The following is a 17,433-nucleotide window of genomic DNA, read 5'->3' as shown; positions in this document are numbered from 1 at the left end:
CGTCGCAGTTGACACTGACCTGAAAGAATCAAGTTTTAAAGAGCACAGTCTGTCTAGAAAACTTTGCCGACAGTTCAAGAAAGTATTCTTTATAAAAGGAGACAAGATGTTTTAATGGTATTGATTTGTTGGGGGGGGGGGGGGACAAAACATAAAACTGACCGCAATTGGCCAGTGACAATATATGTTCTTACAAGAGGGACTTTTTCCCCCCCAAAAAGAGACCGAAAGTTTGAGATTGTACTCTTAAAGTGACCAGGAGGCAGAGAAGTTTCATGCACTCCACAAGAGAAGGAAGGATGTGAGGAGATGCGGGATCAAAAAGGCCCGACGGCGAAGGTTACAGCAACAAGACGTCATAGCTGGCGTCTGGCCTGTTTACCGGCGGCCATATTAACAAGTAAAGTGGCTGCCAGATGAGAAGCGTACGCATGCGGCCTTTTGTGTGCCGACTGAATGCGCGGGGCTTCAACTCAGGTCGACGCTTTGGCTAATTAACGGCGCCGCATGAGCGTGCTCCCAATGAGCGAGGAAATGAAACGGGCCGCCCAACAATGGCGTTATCGCCTAATATTTGCACAACACGCGGCAGAGAATCTTGGATGGCAATGAATGGGTCAGGTGAGCTGCTAGAAGACACTAATAAGTCAGCATCGCTGTCTTTAAGCACATCAGAAATGTTTGTGCTCAAAGACGCCTCTGTCACAAAAATACATTTCATTGTTTAACATTGATGATCTGCTCTCGTCAACGTCCGATGACAAACTGATGAAGACGCGCCAGAGATAAGGCGCGACATTCAAAGAGAGAACAAATGAAAAGTACTTTTATTTGGAGACCGCTCGGATGACAAATTAAAGTCATGCAAATTGGGCAAAGTATTTATACGACGCACACGTCGCTGCCAGGCATCGCCTGACGTCTAACGAGTTGGAGATCAGACATATTCAAAAAGATAAGATGCAAAAAATGGAAAGAAAAAGTAGGAGGGCCAGAGCGTTCTTTGGCTGAGCTTCATAAGGAGATGTGGGGGGGGGGGGGGGGCGTTCATTTAAGAGAGGGCTGATCATACTGAACAAACCGAAGATTTTATGAGTAGACTTTTTACTTGCGTGAACAAAGTAACAACTTGACTTACCATACTTTTTGTTGGCATGACTTGACTTGCTTCATTTATTTTTACTAATTGAGGCAAGACTTATTCTTAAATGAAGCCTCTGCAATTTCACATATATTTTTATGATTATCTTATAATTATATTATTATTATTATTATTATTATTATTATTATTAGATATTAGTGTTGATTTTTACTGAGCGCGTGTGACCGTGGACTTACAATGTGCGGAGAGTCTCGGCCCATGGAGATGACGGTCCTGTTGACGGTCCGCAGCAGCTTCTCCATGATGATCTGCACGTGCCATTGGGTGGGACCCTGCACCAGAAAATAAATCAGATTTGAAGAATTTAATTGCCATGATTTTTTTTTTTTAAAGAACAGACGTCTTTTGTAATGTTGACAAAGCAAACAGGTGCCGGGAACATAGAGCCACCATTCTAGCAGTGCTCAAAGTGGTCCACGGGGAGTTCCTCACCACATCTTTCCTGTAGAGCACCTCCAGGATGTCGCTGAGCAGCTGGCAGCAGGCCTTGGGCTCCTCGCGCCTCTCCAGGTGGAACTTCAGTTGCTCTGTCATCAGCGGCAGGAGGATCTCACGGCAATCTGCAGGGAAGGCAAAACAGTCTCCAGTGGCGGCGAGAAAAGGGGGGGGGGGGGCGTGGCATGACATATGCCGATGCAGACGGGCGGCACTTTCAAATGGACTCCTCCTACACGCGCGGGGATTAAATACAAACAATGCGCTTGCCAGACAGATTGGAAACATAACAGGTGTTGCATCCCCAACCCGGCATTAAGGAGCTCCCTTATGCGCAGGTGTTTGACAAAAAAAAAAAAAAAAGGTTCTGTCAAATTTGCCCCTCTAATTCTGTGAATGTATCTATTGATGCAGCGTGTTTCCTGTTTTTACACGAGTGTTGATTCAATGAAACGTGAAGCAGCACTCTCGGCGATGGCCTTTTTAGCGTGACCTTTTCCATGACTGCGGCTGGAGTGCGCGTTTCCTACCGTGATGGCTGAAGAGATCACTGTGGACAATGTCGATCAGACAGTCCAGCTTCTGCTTCACCAGGCGACCCGGAGGGACCTTCAGGATGAACTCCGTGAACAGCTTGCTGTGGAAATGAGGACAGAAGAAAAAGTCATCATGACGTCAGCAATTCAGCGCATTCAGCAGACAAATCGCAGCTTTTGAAAGCGGAGAGAACTGCTCAATTTTTCATCATTTCAAAGCATCGCTTTATATGCCCAGCACTGGTCTGTGAAATTTGGACGCCGTATTGATTTTCACTTTACAGCCTTCCATTAAAGCAAAGCGTGTGACAGTTGTGACTTCTGAGTCTCAAGTGGCAAACATCTGCATGCGTACACGTGCCGGCTGAACCCCGCAGCGGGACGCTCGTTATGTTGGAGGAGTGAGAGAAAGAAGGAGCTGGCGGGAGATGAAAGGCGCCGGCTTGCCCCCGAGGTTTCGATTTGGGCTCGGCTTCGCCGTTCACGGCAGGAACAGCTGATGCCTACCTTGCTTGAAGCCGGCCATTTGGGCTTAAATGAAAGGAAGGAGAAATGGGGCACTTTCCGTAAATTGTTCTCGCTCTTGTCAAAATGCTTTTTTGCTTAAGACTTTCCGATGCTAAAAATACACTGAAATTTTCAAACACTCAATGGAAACTTCATCGTGCTTCATGTCTTCTGCAACTTCCCGAACATGTAAAATGTATTGTTTAATATGTGTTGGAGAGCAGGTGGTCAGACTCCAAATGCCGTCTTTTATTTACAAAGAGCTGGCTGCTGATTGACTGGAGTATTTATTTCCCAGGTCTGTGACTCCAGTGACTGTGGCGTAAATATTTGCAGAGTTGAACAAAGCTTTATTGGCTCGAGATGCGCTATCGGCACATGGAAACGAAACGACGCAGAGAGCGCCACGGCCGACTGAATAGATGGACTACTTGGGGTGACAAAAGTTTCAACGTTTCTTACCTGAGTTCCTTTGGATCAAACACCAGCTTGACGTCATTGACAATAGTGGGAATGTACTTGAGGGCAGCACCCTGAACACAAAAAGCACAATTCTCAGTCAAGCACTCCTTTACACGTCCGAAATTTCTAATAAAGATTAATATCTTAGCTGATCCTCATTATATTTTTTCAATTTAGAGAGCTAGGCTGAAAGTTGCGCTGACAAGGTGATGGACTTTTCGCAGCCCCTGCTCGACGTTCATTTTTCAAATTAGCGACAGTAAGGCAAATATTGCGCACAGCAGGCGCTTGAACGTGCTTCCCACCTGCAGACTGTTTTCTCTAAAAGCACAGACATGGTTTGGTGTGCAAGTGTGAGGGTCAAGGATGACAAAATGGAAACGCACGCACACAAAATAGATGGTGAGATAAATACCTTGAGGAGCAGCTAAAAGGCAGAAAGCCAAGAGGAGCAGCAGTTCACAGGACAGTCAAGGTTGAGAGGAGGAAAGAACACCGAGGCAGAAGAAACAAACAAACAGTGTGTGCTGATGAAAGATGCAGTCCCTTACAGTAAGATCACATAGAAAAGACACAAGGTACAAGAAAGCGTGGCTAAGGATGAAGAAACAGCATAGTGAGCGGACGGAATCCAAACGCCAAAAGTCACTCCATTCACGCATGGCCTGTACCTTCACCATGCCCGTATTCTCCGAGTTGCTGTTCATCATGTTGCTGAAGGAGGTGAAGAGGTGCCTCAGAGACTCCATGAAGTCGGCTTCGCCTTTGTTCTCATAAAGTCTGCCGGGGGGAAGCACAGCTAACAGTTAGTTTTTGTGACATTTTACGAATGAAAGGAGAGGCCCGGTTATGCCGTACTGGTTAAAGAGGACCCTCGAGCGCACGATGAACTTGAAGATGTACTCCAGGGCCTTCATTGCCTTCAGCAGCTGCTCCGTCAGCTTCTCGGCATTGTCCACGTAGTTCTTCAGAACCTTGGTCAGCTTCCTGCCCAAGCGCACGTGGGGCATCGTCAGTACATCGTGGAGCGCGGCGTCACTCTCTCGTGACCAGAACCAACTCACGTGTAGGCCAGCGTGGCGCTGAAGTGCTTGCGGATGTACGTCTCCAGGACCGGGTTGAAGTGCTGGAATTTGCGGTCGGCGATGAGACCGATAATGAACACCTGAGCAAAGATGAAAAGAAAACACGTTTAGGCAGCAAACAAATTGGGCAATTAAAAAAAACATTCACGTTCGTACTCGTCTCGTTGCTCACTCACCAAGGCGTCAAAGACGAGCGTGTCAAAGGTGTCGCTGTCAGAGTTCTCCATCATGATGTTGAAGAGAGCGTCCAGCGTGTCTTGAAGGAACTGGAAAGCACACCATGCGTCACGACGTGTTCAAAGTCAAATTTAAAAGCTAACCCTGTCTTGAAATCCTCACTTGCTCGAGTTCCCAGTTTGAAAGCTTTTACCTGATTTGAACCACCCTAACCCCATGTTTTTATTCACACTTGGATGACTCATAAGCAACAAAACAAAGCCAACTTTCTGTGCTCCTTTCTTTTTCTTTTTTAGACACCATCTGTTCATCTGTTGACACATAAACATGATGAATAACATCAGGGCCCGGCGCGTTGACTTGTCATACGGAGGCTGACGAGTGAGATGTATCAGCCAGCCTTGCTGAATCTGTTTACTAATAGGGAAAGCGCCGCTAACATCACCAAACACGCTCACACACGCAAGGCGCTAATCTGTCTGCACATCTCTCACACACACACACACACACACACACACACACACACACACACACACACACACACACACACACACACACACACACACACACACACACACACACACACACACACACACACACACACACACACACACACACACACACACGCACACATACATATTCTGTGGAACCTAATTAACAATGACTCCTCATTCACACCTCTGTTTATTCTTGTGCTCCATCTGTAGTACTAATTTGAAATCCTAATCCAAGAAGGTAAAACGGAAAACTAGCCCGAAACCCAGTACTGACCTTGACCACCTCGCCGCCTTCCACCTTCATGAGTTGTCGGAGGTTCTGCTGCAGAAGGCTGGTGTTGGAGCGCCACTTCAGCAAGCCCAGTAGGTCCACTGGGGGGGAAAAAAAACGAGAGAAAAAAAAATGCATTACAGAGATGCAGTGAGGCGCTACCAAAAGGAAGGAAGGTAGGTTTGATTTAAGAAGCAACGAAAGGAAGTGCTGAAATTAAAAGCGCGCAGCAGCTTTTGCAGTCATTAATGTCAACAAAAGGCTCTCGAACAAAAAAAAAAAAAACAAAAAAAAAAAACATTGTCGCGGTGCAATTGAAATGGAAAATACTCCCCATTAACGGGAATATTTACTCGCTGCAATGGTTCATTTTCAATGAGCAAGCAAGCAAAGAGCCTCAAAGGTCATGACCTTCCGTTTAAAACAGGCTCCATTGTTCATAATGGGGCGGCAATACAAGGAATAATTTAAAAGCGTGTTTTAGTGTACGCTTTGATGTGTTGAAAGACCGGATTGGGGGGGGGAAATCTCCTATGATTTTTAAATCATCACTGGACGGGCAAGACTGCTCACCATTCTGCGTGAGCTTGGTGGAGCACACCAAGGTGGAGATCTGAAAGGAGTCCTTGCTGACGGTGCAGTTTCCCAGGTTGTGGGTGCTCTTGCCCGTGCTGGAGTAGCCCTTCTCCTCCAGTTCCAGCTTGGTGGCGGGCAGGTTCAAATACAAGGACGAGTCCTCCAAGCGCTTGGCTTCCGCCTGCAAGTATGTCGAGAAGTCACCCAGCTTTTCGAAGGCGAGCGCTCAAATACGCGCGTCCTGATCTTCATTCAATTTGACGGCCGACAAGACACTTCTGCAACAAAATAGCCTTTCTGTGTGTATTTTGGGAGGCTGGTTTGCTCTTGTACCTTGTAGACAGTGAGATCGTGCTCGCCGTCCCTCAGGGTGGTCCCGTCGTACCTCATCAGCTTCACAAAAGACAAGGCGAAGATCTTCTCCGATTTGTCTTTTGCTGCGAGGGGAAGAAAAATGCAACAGACAAATATCTTCAGTTTTGGTGCTCCCCCCATTCTTAAATCTTTTGCAGAGATTAATTTGTAGTGAGTTGCCCTTAACTGATATTAAATCATTACGCTTCCTCTGTGGCACACAAAATATTTTTTAAGATTATATTTTCTATTTTCTTACAGATCAAATATTATATCGGGGAGATTGAAAATGCTTGAGGACCGGCGGGCGTCGTGTAAGCGGGACTTCAGGTCACGGCCGCATCCATCACGAGCGCCGATCAACAAGCGCGGATTTACGCGCTGGGCAGGCTCGATTCATCACTGCTGTAGTGCGTATTCTATCTGCATAAATTCCCACTGTACCGTCTGCCCCTAGCCGTGAATAATTGCTGGGCCGGCTGCCATGGGAGAGCAAAGGCAATAGGCATGGCATTCGGCGGAGCCAAGTGCAAGGGGAAGGAGTTCATTTCAGGCCGCGTTTCCTTTTGTGGCCCAATCAAAGTTACATTTGCGCGGAAGGTGCGCTGCCGTTTGACTTTAACTTGGGCTGTCACTTTAGATTTATATTTATGTTGCTGTGCTGCCGATTTTAAAGTAGAGTAGCGCCCGCCAGCATTCATATAAAGGTGTATTCGGGAAGGGAGGAAAAAAAGATTTGGGAATTAAATTGAAATCTTATGATGATGAGAAGACGAAGCGACACTCACAGTCCTGCGACGAGCGGTGGCGAAAGGTAAAGCGCAAGTGGCTCCGGTTGACGTCTTCGATGGGAATTGCCACCTGCAATGAGTGCAATGTTACAACGGGGACTATCGTAGAGTAAGTCTCAAGAAAGTACCTTTATCGTTTCAAACCACCGCGGCTGCTTGACTTGGTAGTAGATGACCGACTTGTACTCGCTGATCCCGTCGTCTCCGGCGCCGGGAAAAATAACATTCTGGAACATACAGATAGACAAAAAGTTCATTATTCAACATTTTTTATGAACTGCTGAGCCCATTTGGACTCACTTTGGAAGGCGGGTGGAAACATTTATTCATTCCGACTTGACAGCCAGCGTGATCTGACTTGCCGCAGTTTGCACTTTGCACAAATTGCGCTGCCTCTCCGGCTGCAGGCCTTTTACAATCCTCGTGCTTAAGCACCTGCCTGCAAATCTCCTACAAGCCTTGCCGATTCGCTGGCTAAATGAGAAATTAATTATTTAAGGTGGTCGGCGTGCATATGCAAAGTAGCCGGCGTAGCAACGAGGCTTGTCAGCGGATGGCTTTGTTTCCTTGCAATCTGCCCAAGAGTCTTCCAGCTGACTCTCCGCCGCTGAGCTATTGCGCTTTTGCTAATGGCTTCTGACAAGCGGCAATTATGAGGAATAACGGGGCCCCCAGTTTACTCCGGGCCCGGTTGAACGCCACCGGAGGGCACACAACTCACTTTATAATTCGGCGGAATTTCATGACAGCCAAAAAGGAAAAAGGGACTGTAGCCACAGGTGATGAAGAGGGGTGGTGGCAGTAGGGGGGGGCGGTAAATACGCCAGGATGATGAGCGGTCGCTCGCCTGCATCACAAAACCTTCCGGCAACAGGAGGACGATGACGAAAAATAAAAATCCAGAGGCGGCGAAACAAATGAAGAATAATGGAGGCAGCGAGGAGAAAGAGGGCTACTATTGTTCTGAGTTAGAACATTTGAAAACAATCCTCCTTTTCATTTTTGTGTTTGTATCCTCTTCGCTAAATCACTGCATCGGTGGCTTTGACTTTGGAGGTTCCACCCTTATTCGAGATAGCTGGCAAATAAAGTAAACGATGTTCGGCAGACAATCTTCGGCCCAGTTTGCGTTGCGCAGCTCCCCTGCTCCCTATTAGCCGACAGCCTCCGCAGAACAAGAGGCGTCGTCCCTGCAAGGGTCGGCAATAATTAAACATCCGGCGCAAAGAAGAAAAAAAAAAAAGGCCGGCCTCTGGCTGGAGTCTCTAGAGGGCGCTGAAGCTTAATTAGACGGCCTGGCCGATGATTAAAAAGTATCTTGTGCTTGTATGCAAATTTTGGATGGAGCCATGAGTCCAAATGGAACTGGGAGTATTTAGGGCAGCTATAATTTTTTTATCTGACCATAGCGTGTTTGGTGTGGTACCTCCAGTTTTTTGCCGTCCTCGTCGTACACGGACATGGTGACCTCCACATTTTTGGGGGTGGTCTTGCTCCCTTTGTCAAAGTCTCCCTGGACCAGGGTCAGGTAGATGTCGTTTCGCACGTCACCTTTTCGGAAAGCGACAACAAACGAGATGTTGTGATGGTGGGCAGAAAAAGGACGACAACAACATAGCGACATTGAGAGAAAGACATCTCACAAACCTGGCATGATGATTTCGGGGAAACCCATCTTGCGGGCCACGGCTGTGGAGCGATCCACCAAGTGAGGGAAGTCTTTGCGGATTTGATGGATGTCGCCGGGAAGCCGTTTGAGGGTGACCCACAGGCCTGGCGATTTTTAAGAAAAAAGTGTGTGTCTTGCTTTGACTTTGCTGTTTTTGCATTTTTCCTGATGCCAATAGTGAGAAAATTTAACGAGTCTATTTTCCTCTATCTTGGGCTTTTTAGAGTGTGTGTTTTTTTTTCCATCCAAAACTGCCTCAACCTTTTCTTTTGATGGGCCTCATGTTGTTAGGAGACTAGCCGGAAGCCTTTTGATACGCGAGCCACACCGAGCGCTTCGTTTATCCAGGGAGTGTTTGAAAGATGCTGACAGAACCAGGAGACACCTTGCATGTTCTTCCTTCCTGCATGTCAAATCTGTTATTATATCTTAGCAGAAAAGCAGCATGTCTTCATTAGCCGAGGAATTCTGCTGCCATGGAGACGACGTATGGGAGGTTATTTTCGGTACAAGGAAAAGCGTCAGTGCTTGACAGAGAATGATGCTGCTTTTGAGCATGATGAGATTTCTCCGCATAGAAAATTTGATCGGCCTGTGCCTGATTTCAAATGCTTCGCTCCATCCTGATGCTCCATTCACACATTGTATGCGACCCTTAAGCATGCTGACCTTGGCCCTTGTGGTTGACCTCTTTGGCCGTGATGACTTTGTTGATGACTGTTTGCAGGAAGTCGCTCTCGCCCGCCACCCTGGGTGAGGGGAAAAACAATAAAAACAGAGACACGAACACCACTCGTTAACGGTGAAGCAGAAGTGATCGTTTTGGGAACGGCGACCAGTTGGCATCGGTCGCTCTTCACAGATGGAAACTTCCTGAGCTATGAAAACAAAAAAAACCCTCATATGCTCATTATCATGTCGTTATTATTTGGCGTCGTGTTTTTGCAGCAGATGTGATGGTGACGCCGAGAAAAACGAGTGTAATGGTGATGGGCAAATGCAAGTTGAATCGAGACTTTCGGACAAAGCAAATGCGGTAGTTGAGTTCTCTGAGGTCAAATCTGGCGCCGCATAATTGACAATCAAGAGAATGATGTCAATCACCAGATACTAAAAAATGCTAATAATAGAAAAAAAAAAAGATTGTGGATGCTTTGTGTGTGGATGTTACTGACTATTCCTTTTTGTGTGCAGGTCTTAATCACCCTTGATTGTGATGAGAAAATAAATGGTATCAAGTCATTTCACTTCATTTTTGTGCTATGTGATTGAAATAAATGTAGGTAATTTCTATTGTGCTATAAATATCAGTGAAGTGAATTAAGAGCTTGGTGAATTCAAGCTGGTGGAGGTAGCATTGTACAAAGTGCAATTTTTTTCCCGATGCTTTCTTCGTTCAACACGCGCCCGCTTGGAGATGGGCAGTAATGAGCGTAATTTATGCGGACGGATGAAATTCTGGGTCACCCGTTGGCCCCGTTGAAGTGTTTGCAATTATGCGGAAAACGGCGTTAAGCAAAAGGTTACTCTGCCTGTCTGCCAGAGTGGCAGCCTGTTAATGAGATTGCCTTAATTGAGTCAGTGGGGGGACGGAGGGAGCGCGCGCCTCTCTTAAGGTCCGCCGCGCTAATCGGGTGTCAAGGACTGTTGGGGGGAAACGCAATCACACGGGAGGCGACGGTGCTGTGCGCTCACGGCTGGAACGGGATAAAGTGCTGCTTGTCTTCGTCGTCTGTTTTGCCCGTGATGATGTCAGTGACGTCCATGACTGCGGGAAGGGCGACAAGGGCATTATTGGAATGCTCTCGGAGCTTCGCGCCGCACACAAAATGGTCTCAGAGTGGCTAAGAAGACTTGCTAATTAGTGATTTTAACCCCCCCCCAACTTTTTTGATCCATTCTTTCAAAGCGGGCCTCACCTGCCACGCCAAAAGGTCTCCTCAGACCTGACGTCAGCTTCTTGGTGTTGTTGTCTCGCAGTTCCATGCGGCCCACTCGCACGATTTGACACACAAAGCTAATCTTCTCGCGCTTCAGGTCTTCACTGCCCAAATCCTGAAAAGGAATCATTTTTTTCCCCATTTTAAAGCAACGACATCGCCTTTGTCACTCAGCAGGGCAAAAACATGGCAGCACATACAACAAAATTACAGTCAAATTGAACATAAAACAAAGAATTGCACAAGAACATATCTTTGCCACAATTCCATTAGTACAAAAATGTATGTTGTTATTTGGAAGAGGTTGGAAGTTAAAAAAGCATCTCACGGTGAAGACGGCACGCAGGTTGTGAAGCTGGTCGATGTCCTTCACCAGACCCGAGCTGGACCACTTCACCAGGTAGTTCTCGCTGCCAGAGAGAAAATATATGTAAATAGGCCACGACGCCTGGGCGCAGTAGGTCCTACTCGAGGGCCTCACCTGATGAACTTGGACTCCACCGGGTCGTAGAGCGACATGAGCACCTCGGCGTCCTCTCCGATTTTGCACACCACGTTCTTGAGCGTGACGAAGAGGGCGAAGGCCGGCGTGGAGGCGAACTTGGCCTGTCGGCTCAGGTCGATATTCTGCTTCTGCGACTGGAGGAAGAAGGAAGAGAGACTTGCTTTTCAAATTTGCGTTTCAGGCTTCCATTGGGCTTTCTCATGAGTCGTTTCAAGTCAAAATGATTTGGAAATCATACTTGGAGCTTTCAAGCCCAAGATTTGCTTTCACCTTCTCCTCTTGGATGCGGTCCTCGATTTGCTTGGAGGCCGTTTCGTGCGCTCGAAACAGACTGATGGTGCTCGTGAGCTCCGGGTCCAGAATGTTTCCGTCCTTGTCGCGAACCACCAGGTCCAAATCCAAGTACCTGCAAAAAAGAGAAGATGTACATCTTCTGCCTCCCTTGCTTTCATTTTTGGAAACTTAATCCTCACTTGTTGCCGTAGTCAATCTTGGACGTGACTTTCTGTTTGAGCTCAGAAAGTTCGTCCTGCGGCAGCGTTCCCGACAGGATTTGGGAACGCCATTCGATCAGGTCGTAGATCATGTCCCGGACCGAGTTGAACATCTCGCGTCTGTCTCCCTGCAATTGCCGAAAACTTCGGTCAAGACAGTCCGGAGATTTCAAGATTTTGAAAGAATGTCTCCACTTACCACGTACAAGTCGCGCCATATTGATGCCCACTCCCGCAACGTGGTGGTGACTTCCTGCACCAGCGGCAGCTCGGTGGGAACGACCGTCTCCTTTTGCCTGTGGCGCCAAATACGACAACTTACTCACAAATCGAGACATTGTCCGAACGATGGCCTGAAAAACTAGAACGAAATTTGCAATAAAATTAGTATCCAACAAAAATGGACAACAGAATTCTTAGTCTATGCACGTTGGGCAGTTCTCGTCGACCTGTACTAAAATGTCTTTGGAAGCAAATCTCCTAAATTGATTTGAAAGGTCTTTAAGTGGTTTTATTGTGCAATCACAGCAAGCCAGCGTTCAAGTACTGACCCGCTGCCCTCGACGGTGGCCTCTTTCAAGTGGATGTAGCAGGCGGGGAAGATGCCCTGCCGGAGCGGAACACGAGTCAGACGGGTCGATGCAAAACACGTTCCGGTCAACGACTTGACTGCGTTACGCTCACCTTTCTGGATTTCCTCCTCAGCCTATGCCCTCTGAACCAGTCTGGGGGAAAAAATACACACGGGGAAAATGCAGGGTAGGTATGGGAAAGAATACAGGCGCTGCAGGGAGAATTTTTAAGGAGGGGGTTTTGACACCTTTGGTTTTCAAACGACTCTTTGAATTTTTTAAAAAAAAAATTCAGGTTTGATGCATTGATCCCAAAAGTGTAGATTAGCGAGGATTCTTACGTTCGTGCGTCTCCAGAATGTGCACCGTGTCTCCAATCTGCAGCGACAGCTCCTCCTCTCCGCGGGCATCGTAATTGTAGATGGCTGAAAGAGACCGGAGGAAATTCTTAGCAGGAGGAAACGGCGCGACTTTACAACGTCCACGCAGGCCACCGATGGTGGTTTCCTCATCGACAGGCGGCGGGAAAGACCAAAACACTGTAGGCGGTGTGAAAGCAAGCAGAAGTCCCGTTTGCTTCCAGGCCACTTTAATAGCGTCCAATAAAAATTGGATTTTTGTCACGTCTGAGCGCAACGGGCCGTGACTGACATCTTAAAACAATAGGGCGAGGTGTCGGGCGCTCGCGTTAACATGCTTGCCGCAGACGGATGACATCCTTCACCTCAAATGTGATTTCTTTTATTTCTTCCAAATATTGGCTAGGTTTCCCCGGAGACATTCAAGTTGTCACTCGGTAACCTCCAAGCACGAGGAAGGAATGGTTAGCCTTAAAAAATGACCATCGACATGAAGCAGAATTGTTGTTTTTTTTTAAAGGTCAATCAGATCATCCTGGAGTGGAAGCAATAACTTGCACTGGAAGCACATTTCAATTAGCCTGGCGTGACAGGCTGACATCAATAAATGGGCGCCGGTGATTTTGTAAGGGCTCAAACAATCCAGCCGGGCCGCGGAATTCACCAGAGCTTCGTGCTGACGCGCGAACAAAGACCTGCACTACCCACAGGAAATGCGTGCGGCGTGTTTCAAGTACACAAAAGGTACCGAGGTGGGCCGAGGCCTGGGAACAAAAACAGTCAGGCCGTTTGGTCACTTTACAGCAGGACAAGCTCGATTATGCAATCGCTAATGGCAGGAAATGCCAGCGTGTTTATTTTCAAGCCCAGTTGAAATGTCCCATAAGACAGAACTTAAAGAAACGCTTCTCAAACGACGTGGAGCTCAACGCTGACGTTTACAAAAGCAGTCAATGCGGATTAAGAGTGGTCGGGCTTGACTTGACATCTCTGTGATTGTTTTGGAGTGGATGAGTCACTGCGAAAGAGTTGCATGACTATTTTAAGGTTTGCACTGCAAGATGCTCAAACACGGCAGAAAGTTAAAGCGTGACTTTGCAAATTAAAAAATAAATAAATAAAAAATTCGGGTCATGTTTGTGGAAAACCTTTGGATGGGTATACATTTTGAAATCTTTAAAAAAAAAAAAAAAAAAAATGTACTCTCTGGCAGACTCCAAACAAAGATTTTTTTTTTTTTAAATGGGGCATTTAACAATTCTGGCTGTATTTCCTTCTGCCATTACTGGAAGCTCTCCATTCATTGTGTTGTTTTCAAAACCTCAAGCGACATTTCCTCCATGGCCGTGTGCAATCGGGGAGGGACCAAAGACCTTGTGCATACCACTAGAATCATTTTCCAGTCATCCAACTCATCTGTTGCAAAATGTAATGTGCATGTGTGAGCACATCAATAGACCAAATGGCCTTTTGGTCAAAATGGCAGCCGCGCCCAAGAGTTACAGGGGCCAATTTCACGTCTGCAGTGACTGACACCTCCTTCAGAAATCCTGGAACGAAAGGACATGGAAAAAAAATGAAAAATAACAAGCACTTAAGATGGCGTTGACATTATTTATGACCCCAATTGCCCCAGCGATGCTGAGCCTGTTGATGTGCGAATAATAATTTTCAAAGAGAATAACAAGCGCTGATAGACTGTCTTGAAGTGGAGTACGTTTGGTGTCCACGCCTAGATAACCTTTCAACAAACTCTGTGACCAATATTTTCAACAGTGTCACTATCTTGCTTTGGTTGTCTTTTGTTATTTTCATTGGCACTTCTGGGAATGTTGCAAACAAAAAGTAGCAAAAATGTTATCTTCCCTAGTGATGATATTTTGAACGAACTTGCAGTGAACTGGGAGGGGGGTCCGGCATTTACGCAAGCAGCCGCCTAATGGAAGCTGACAGTCGGGCGGCTCTGCGAGGCCCATCTAAATTATGTAATGACGGCGGTCGACGTCGCCGAACTGCGTTTGGCACGCCATCGGACCATCTGTCAGGGAGTGCGGCGGGGGCACCTTGGCAGACAATGCCTGCGCTGTATGGATCAATACCGACAGGGGAGCGGCGGAGGGAGCGTTATACGCTGTCGCGCGGGTTCCTCCGCAGCTTTTGTCCAAAGGAGAATTGCGGGTCTCTTGAGTCGCCCCAAAGTTAAGCCTCTGACACACCACCTGTCAAAAACAGTCACCGCTCTGGACAGAACAAGTCGGTTAGGATTTGAGCACCTGACACAGCATCTTCCGGCCGCTTATCAGTTTGAAGGGATGCCACGGTTTCAAAACCACTCCAACCTTTCATTACCGGTATCCCGAATGAAAAGTGACGAGCGGAGCCGGCGTCGCCATATTTATTGGACCTGAAACGGATGGAGAGACGCGGCCGAGGGCAAGCGTCACATTTGTCACGAGAAACGGGTCAGAGCTGATGATTTAAGAAGCATGGCTGAAATTTCCGCGGTAAGGTTTTAATTGCTACCATATTTGGGAGCCTCCTGCACCCGAGATTGTTTGCCTTGAGTGAAGGGGGGCTTGTGATTTATGGTCTTACAGAGGTAGAGAGAGAAAAAAAAAGCCAAAACATCGCTTAAATGTATCAGCGGCTGTGCCAAATGAGCGCTGTCTCGGGTTGTCAGTCCCACAGACAACCGCAACCACCGATTCATCGCTGACAACAAACAGAAATTACAAATACTTCCAAAATAATTGGTCTGGTTTTCTTTATATGTAATTACCGTCAACTACATCTCAGTTTTCGAAGCTCCAGAAACAGTTTGATGTTTTATACAGGGTATGTTCCATAGCAATTATTTTGTATCCGTGTCAGTGACATTGACATCACTAGATTGTGATTGCCTCCTCCAGTCAAATTATTAAATCCAGCTCTGTCTGTTCACAACACCTACAACTACAATTTAACATATTGATATTGCAAATGATTATAAATGGTGATACATCCCTGGTAGCGATGCTTTCGTCAACAAATAATGGAGTGACTTGTTCCCACTACTACCTGTTCAGAGAGGTGAAACAAAGTCGAACAATTGAGTCTGGCCGTAAAAGTACAAAAAAGAAGTAGTAAATCAAACAGAAATGAGCCAAAGTATGCTTTGTAAAAAGTTGCCGAGGAAGATTGAGGCCCCTCTGGTTCTGTCCTGTCGCACAGGAAACAGCAGCCTAGGCGCGCCTCGAAACAATTCCCAGCGTTTTCCCAACCCCGTGAAAACAGACTCTTCTTCGGAACATTTTCTTTCAAACACAATGCCAACTTTCATCAATAAAAATCACTTACCCACACTCTCTGGACTCGAAGGAGAAGCCGGAGAGGGACGTCCGCGTCCAGCTTCTCCTTCCCTTCGCTTCCCTTCGCTTCCCAAACTTGCTCAATCTCAGAGCTAACAGACGCTAACGATGGAGTTGCCGCTTTTGCTTTGTACTTACCAACGCCGTACTTTTCCTTCTTGGTGGGCACCCAGCGAGACATTCTCCAACCTCCTTCCCCCGTTTTCACGAGGCCTCCAGTCGAGACCTTGTCGCTCGCAAAACGCCCGACTTTTGCTTCACTTTTCGACCGAGAGTTGAGCAGCTACTTGGGTAGCCATGTTTTTTTTTTTTTTTTTCTCCCGCCGCTGACCGGAGGCTCCACCAGGGGGAACCCCGGGAACTTTTTTTTCCCCCTGGCAGGCATCCTAAAATAATAAAAAATAATTTTATATTTTTATGCCTCAATAATCACATATCACTACAATATTTATTGGTGATAACATTACAAAAAGTAAATTTCTTCAAAATTCTCAAATCAGAACTCACGTTACCGATCCGGGAGGTGGAGCAACATGGACAAACTCAACTAAACTTAATATTCCTGATTTTCTTTTTTAAATCAAACCGATGGCCCAATAATTTATAGGTTGTAATGTATAAGTATATTTCTTCATCAAGAAATCACATTTTAGAGAGCCAGCATGTGTAGCAAAGCAGACCAATAAAATCGCTGTTTTCATTCTGGCGATTAATTTGAGATGTAACTCAATCTGTGTAATAAATCGGTGTTTTATATTCAAATAAATTGATGATCTCCCGATCATTTTACAGAATTAAAACATGTAAAACTTCATAAATCACATTTAGTAGTAGTTGTAGCAAGCAACATTGACCAATAGATCCGCTTGGATTTATAATATTTTACCTGGTCACTTGTCACTAGGCAGAATTTATGTAACAATTGTTTACCAGGCCCAATAAATCGTCACCTTAACCTTAATTGTTCAGCTAATTGCCAACCATTATTTGTATATGCCTGACTTTTGTCAATCAGATATTGTTAAATAAAAAAAAACTCGGAAATGTACCAAATTCTTCTACTCCATCCGAAAGTTTCCCAACAATCAGTTATGTAGTATATTGTTATGCGCACATTAGCCTCTCATGCTGTGTGAGGGCCTTCTCAATTATGCACCTCCCGCCTCGCCCACACCCCAGATGGCTAATGGTTTTTTTAGGGGGGGTTGCTTTTATTCCCTCGTAAAACAATATACAATCTTTATGCACTATTGCGAGGAGAGCAAACATGCCAAGACAACAGCTTTACGGAGGTTAATATACAAGAGGAGAATAATTAAGGCAATAAAGTATTAAACCACCAAAAGTCATTACAAAACGCACCTCCACAAAATGTGTCTATGAAAATGGCAATTTATTACTGTTTTACTGGAATATTATTTTATGTTACAAAGTTATTGATGCAACAAAAGGCCATTTATGGCTCATCATGAAAAACTTTTTTCATTTCATTTTGGTCCAAAAGGTTTCAACATTTGCTCAGTCAGCTCTTTTGACTAGTGTCAAAATGTCACCGAGGCTCCCAAAACACATCGAAAAGAAACCCGCCCATGAACTGAGTCGCATCATGCGCATCCCCGTTGACTCTTCCGACCGCTTTGCGAGGGTCACATGGTCTGGACGGAGGCTCCGGGCAAACGAGCCTCATCGTCATC

General features: G+C 46.2%; 1 protein-coding gene across 1 annotated transcript in view; it reads right to left on the bottom strand.

The window, feature by feature from the left end:
• dock1 (dedicator of cytokinesis 1) overlaps positions 1–16,322 on the bottom strand; it is a 42,423-nt gene extending 26,101 nt beyond the window's left edge. The window contains exons 1-28 of the mRNA XM_085904799.1: positions 16,247–16,322; positions 15,878–16,125; positions 12,375–12,458; positions 12,146–12,186; positions 12,013–12,068; positions 11,661–11,757; positions 11,441–11,589; positions 11,238–11,373; positions 10,944–11,101; positions 10,791–10,872; positions 10,442–10,577; positions 10,218–10,290; positions 9,192–9,271; positions 8,501–8,626; positions 8,280–8,404; positions 6,982–7,080; positions 6,851–6,923; positions 6,042–6,145; positions 5,706–5,889; positions 5,136–5,233; positions 4,364–4,453; positions 4,167–4,267; positions 3,961–4,089; positions 3,774–3,882; positions 3,103–3,173; positions 2,128–2,234; positions 1,595–1,722; positions 1,339–1,434 (exon numbers count right to left, since the gene is read on the bottom strand). Of these exons, the coding sequence (XP_085760925.1) occupies positions 1,339–1,434; positions 1,595–1,722; positions 2,128–2,234; positions 3,103–3,173; positions 3,774–3,882; positions 3,961–4,089; positions 4,167–4,267; positions 4,364–4,453; positions 5,136–5,233; positions 5,706–5,889; positions 6,042–6,145; positions 6,851–6,923; positions 6,982–7,080; positions 8,280–8,404; positions 8,501–8,626; positions 9,192–9,271; positions 10,218–10,290; positions 10,442–10,577; positions 10,791–10,872; positions 10,944–11,101; positions 11,238–11,373; positions 11,441–11,589; positions 11,661–11,757; positions 12,013–12,068; positions 12,146–12,186; positions 12,375–12,458; positions 15,878–15,920 (2,775 nt within the window). The 5' untranslated portion in view covers positions 15,921–16,125; positions 16,247–16,322. The remainder of the gene's footprint in view (positions 1–1,338; positions 1,435–1,594; positions 1,723–2,127; positions 2,235–3,102; positions 3,174–3,773; positions 3,883–3,960; positions 4,090–4,166; positions 4,268–4,363; positions 4,454–5,135; positions 5,234–5,705; positions 5,890–6,041; positions 6,146–6,850; positions 6,924–6,981; positions 7,081–8,279; positions 8,405–8,500; positions 8,627–9,191; positions 9,272–10,217; positions 10,291–10,441; positions 10,578–10,790; positions 10,873–10,943; positions 11,102–11,237; positions 11,374–11,440; positions 11,590–11,660; positions 11,758–12,012; positions 12,069–12,145; positions 12,187–12,374; positions 12,459–15,877; positions 16,126–16,246) is intronic.
• Between the last annotated feature and the right edge of the window lie 1,111 nt (positions 16,323–17,433).

This window comes from Syngnathus leptorhynchus, chromosome 22 (assembly GCF_054491065.1).
Source record: "Syngnathus leptorhynchus isolate UIUO chromosome 22, UIUO_Slep, whole genome shotgun sequence".
NCBI classification, from domain to species: domain Eukaryota; kingdom Metazoa; phylum Chordata; class Actinopteri; order Syngnathiformes; family Syngnathidae; genus Syngnathus; species Syngnathus leptorhynchus.
The sequence above is the reverse complement of the archived record's forward strand: the minus strand, read 5'-3'. Positions and strand labels throughout refer to the sequence as shown.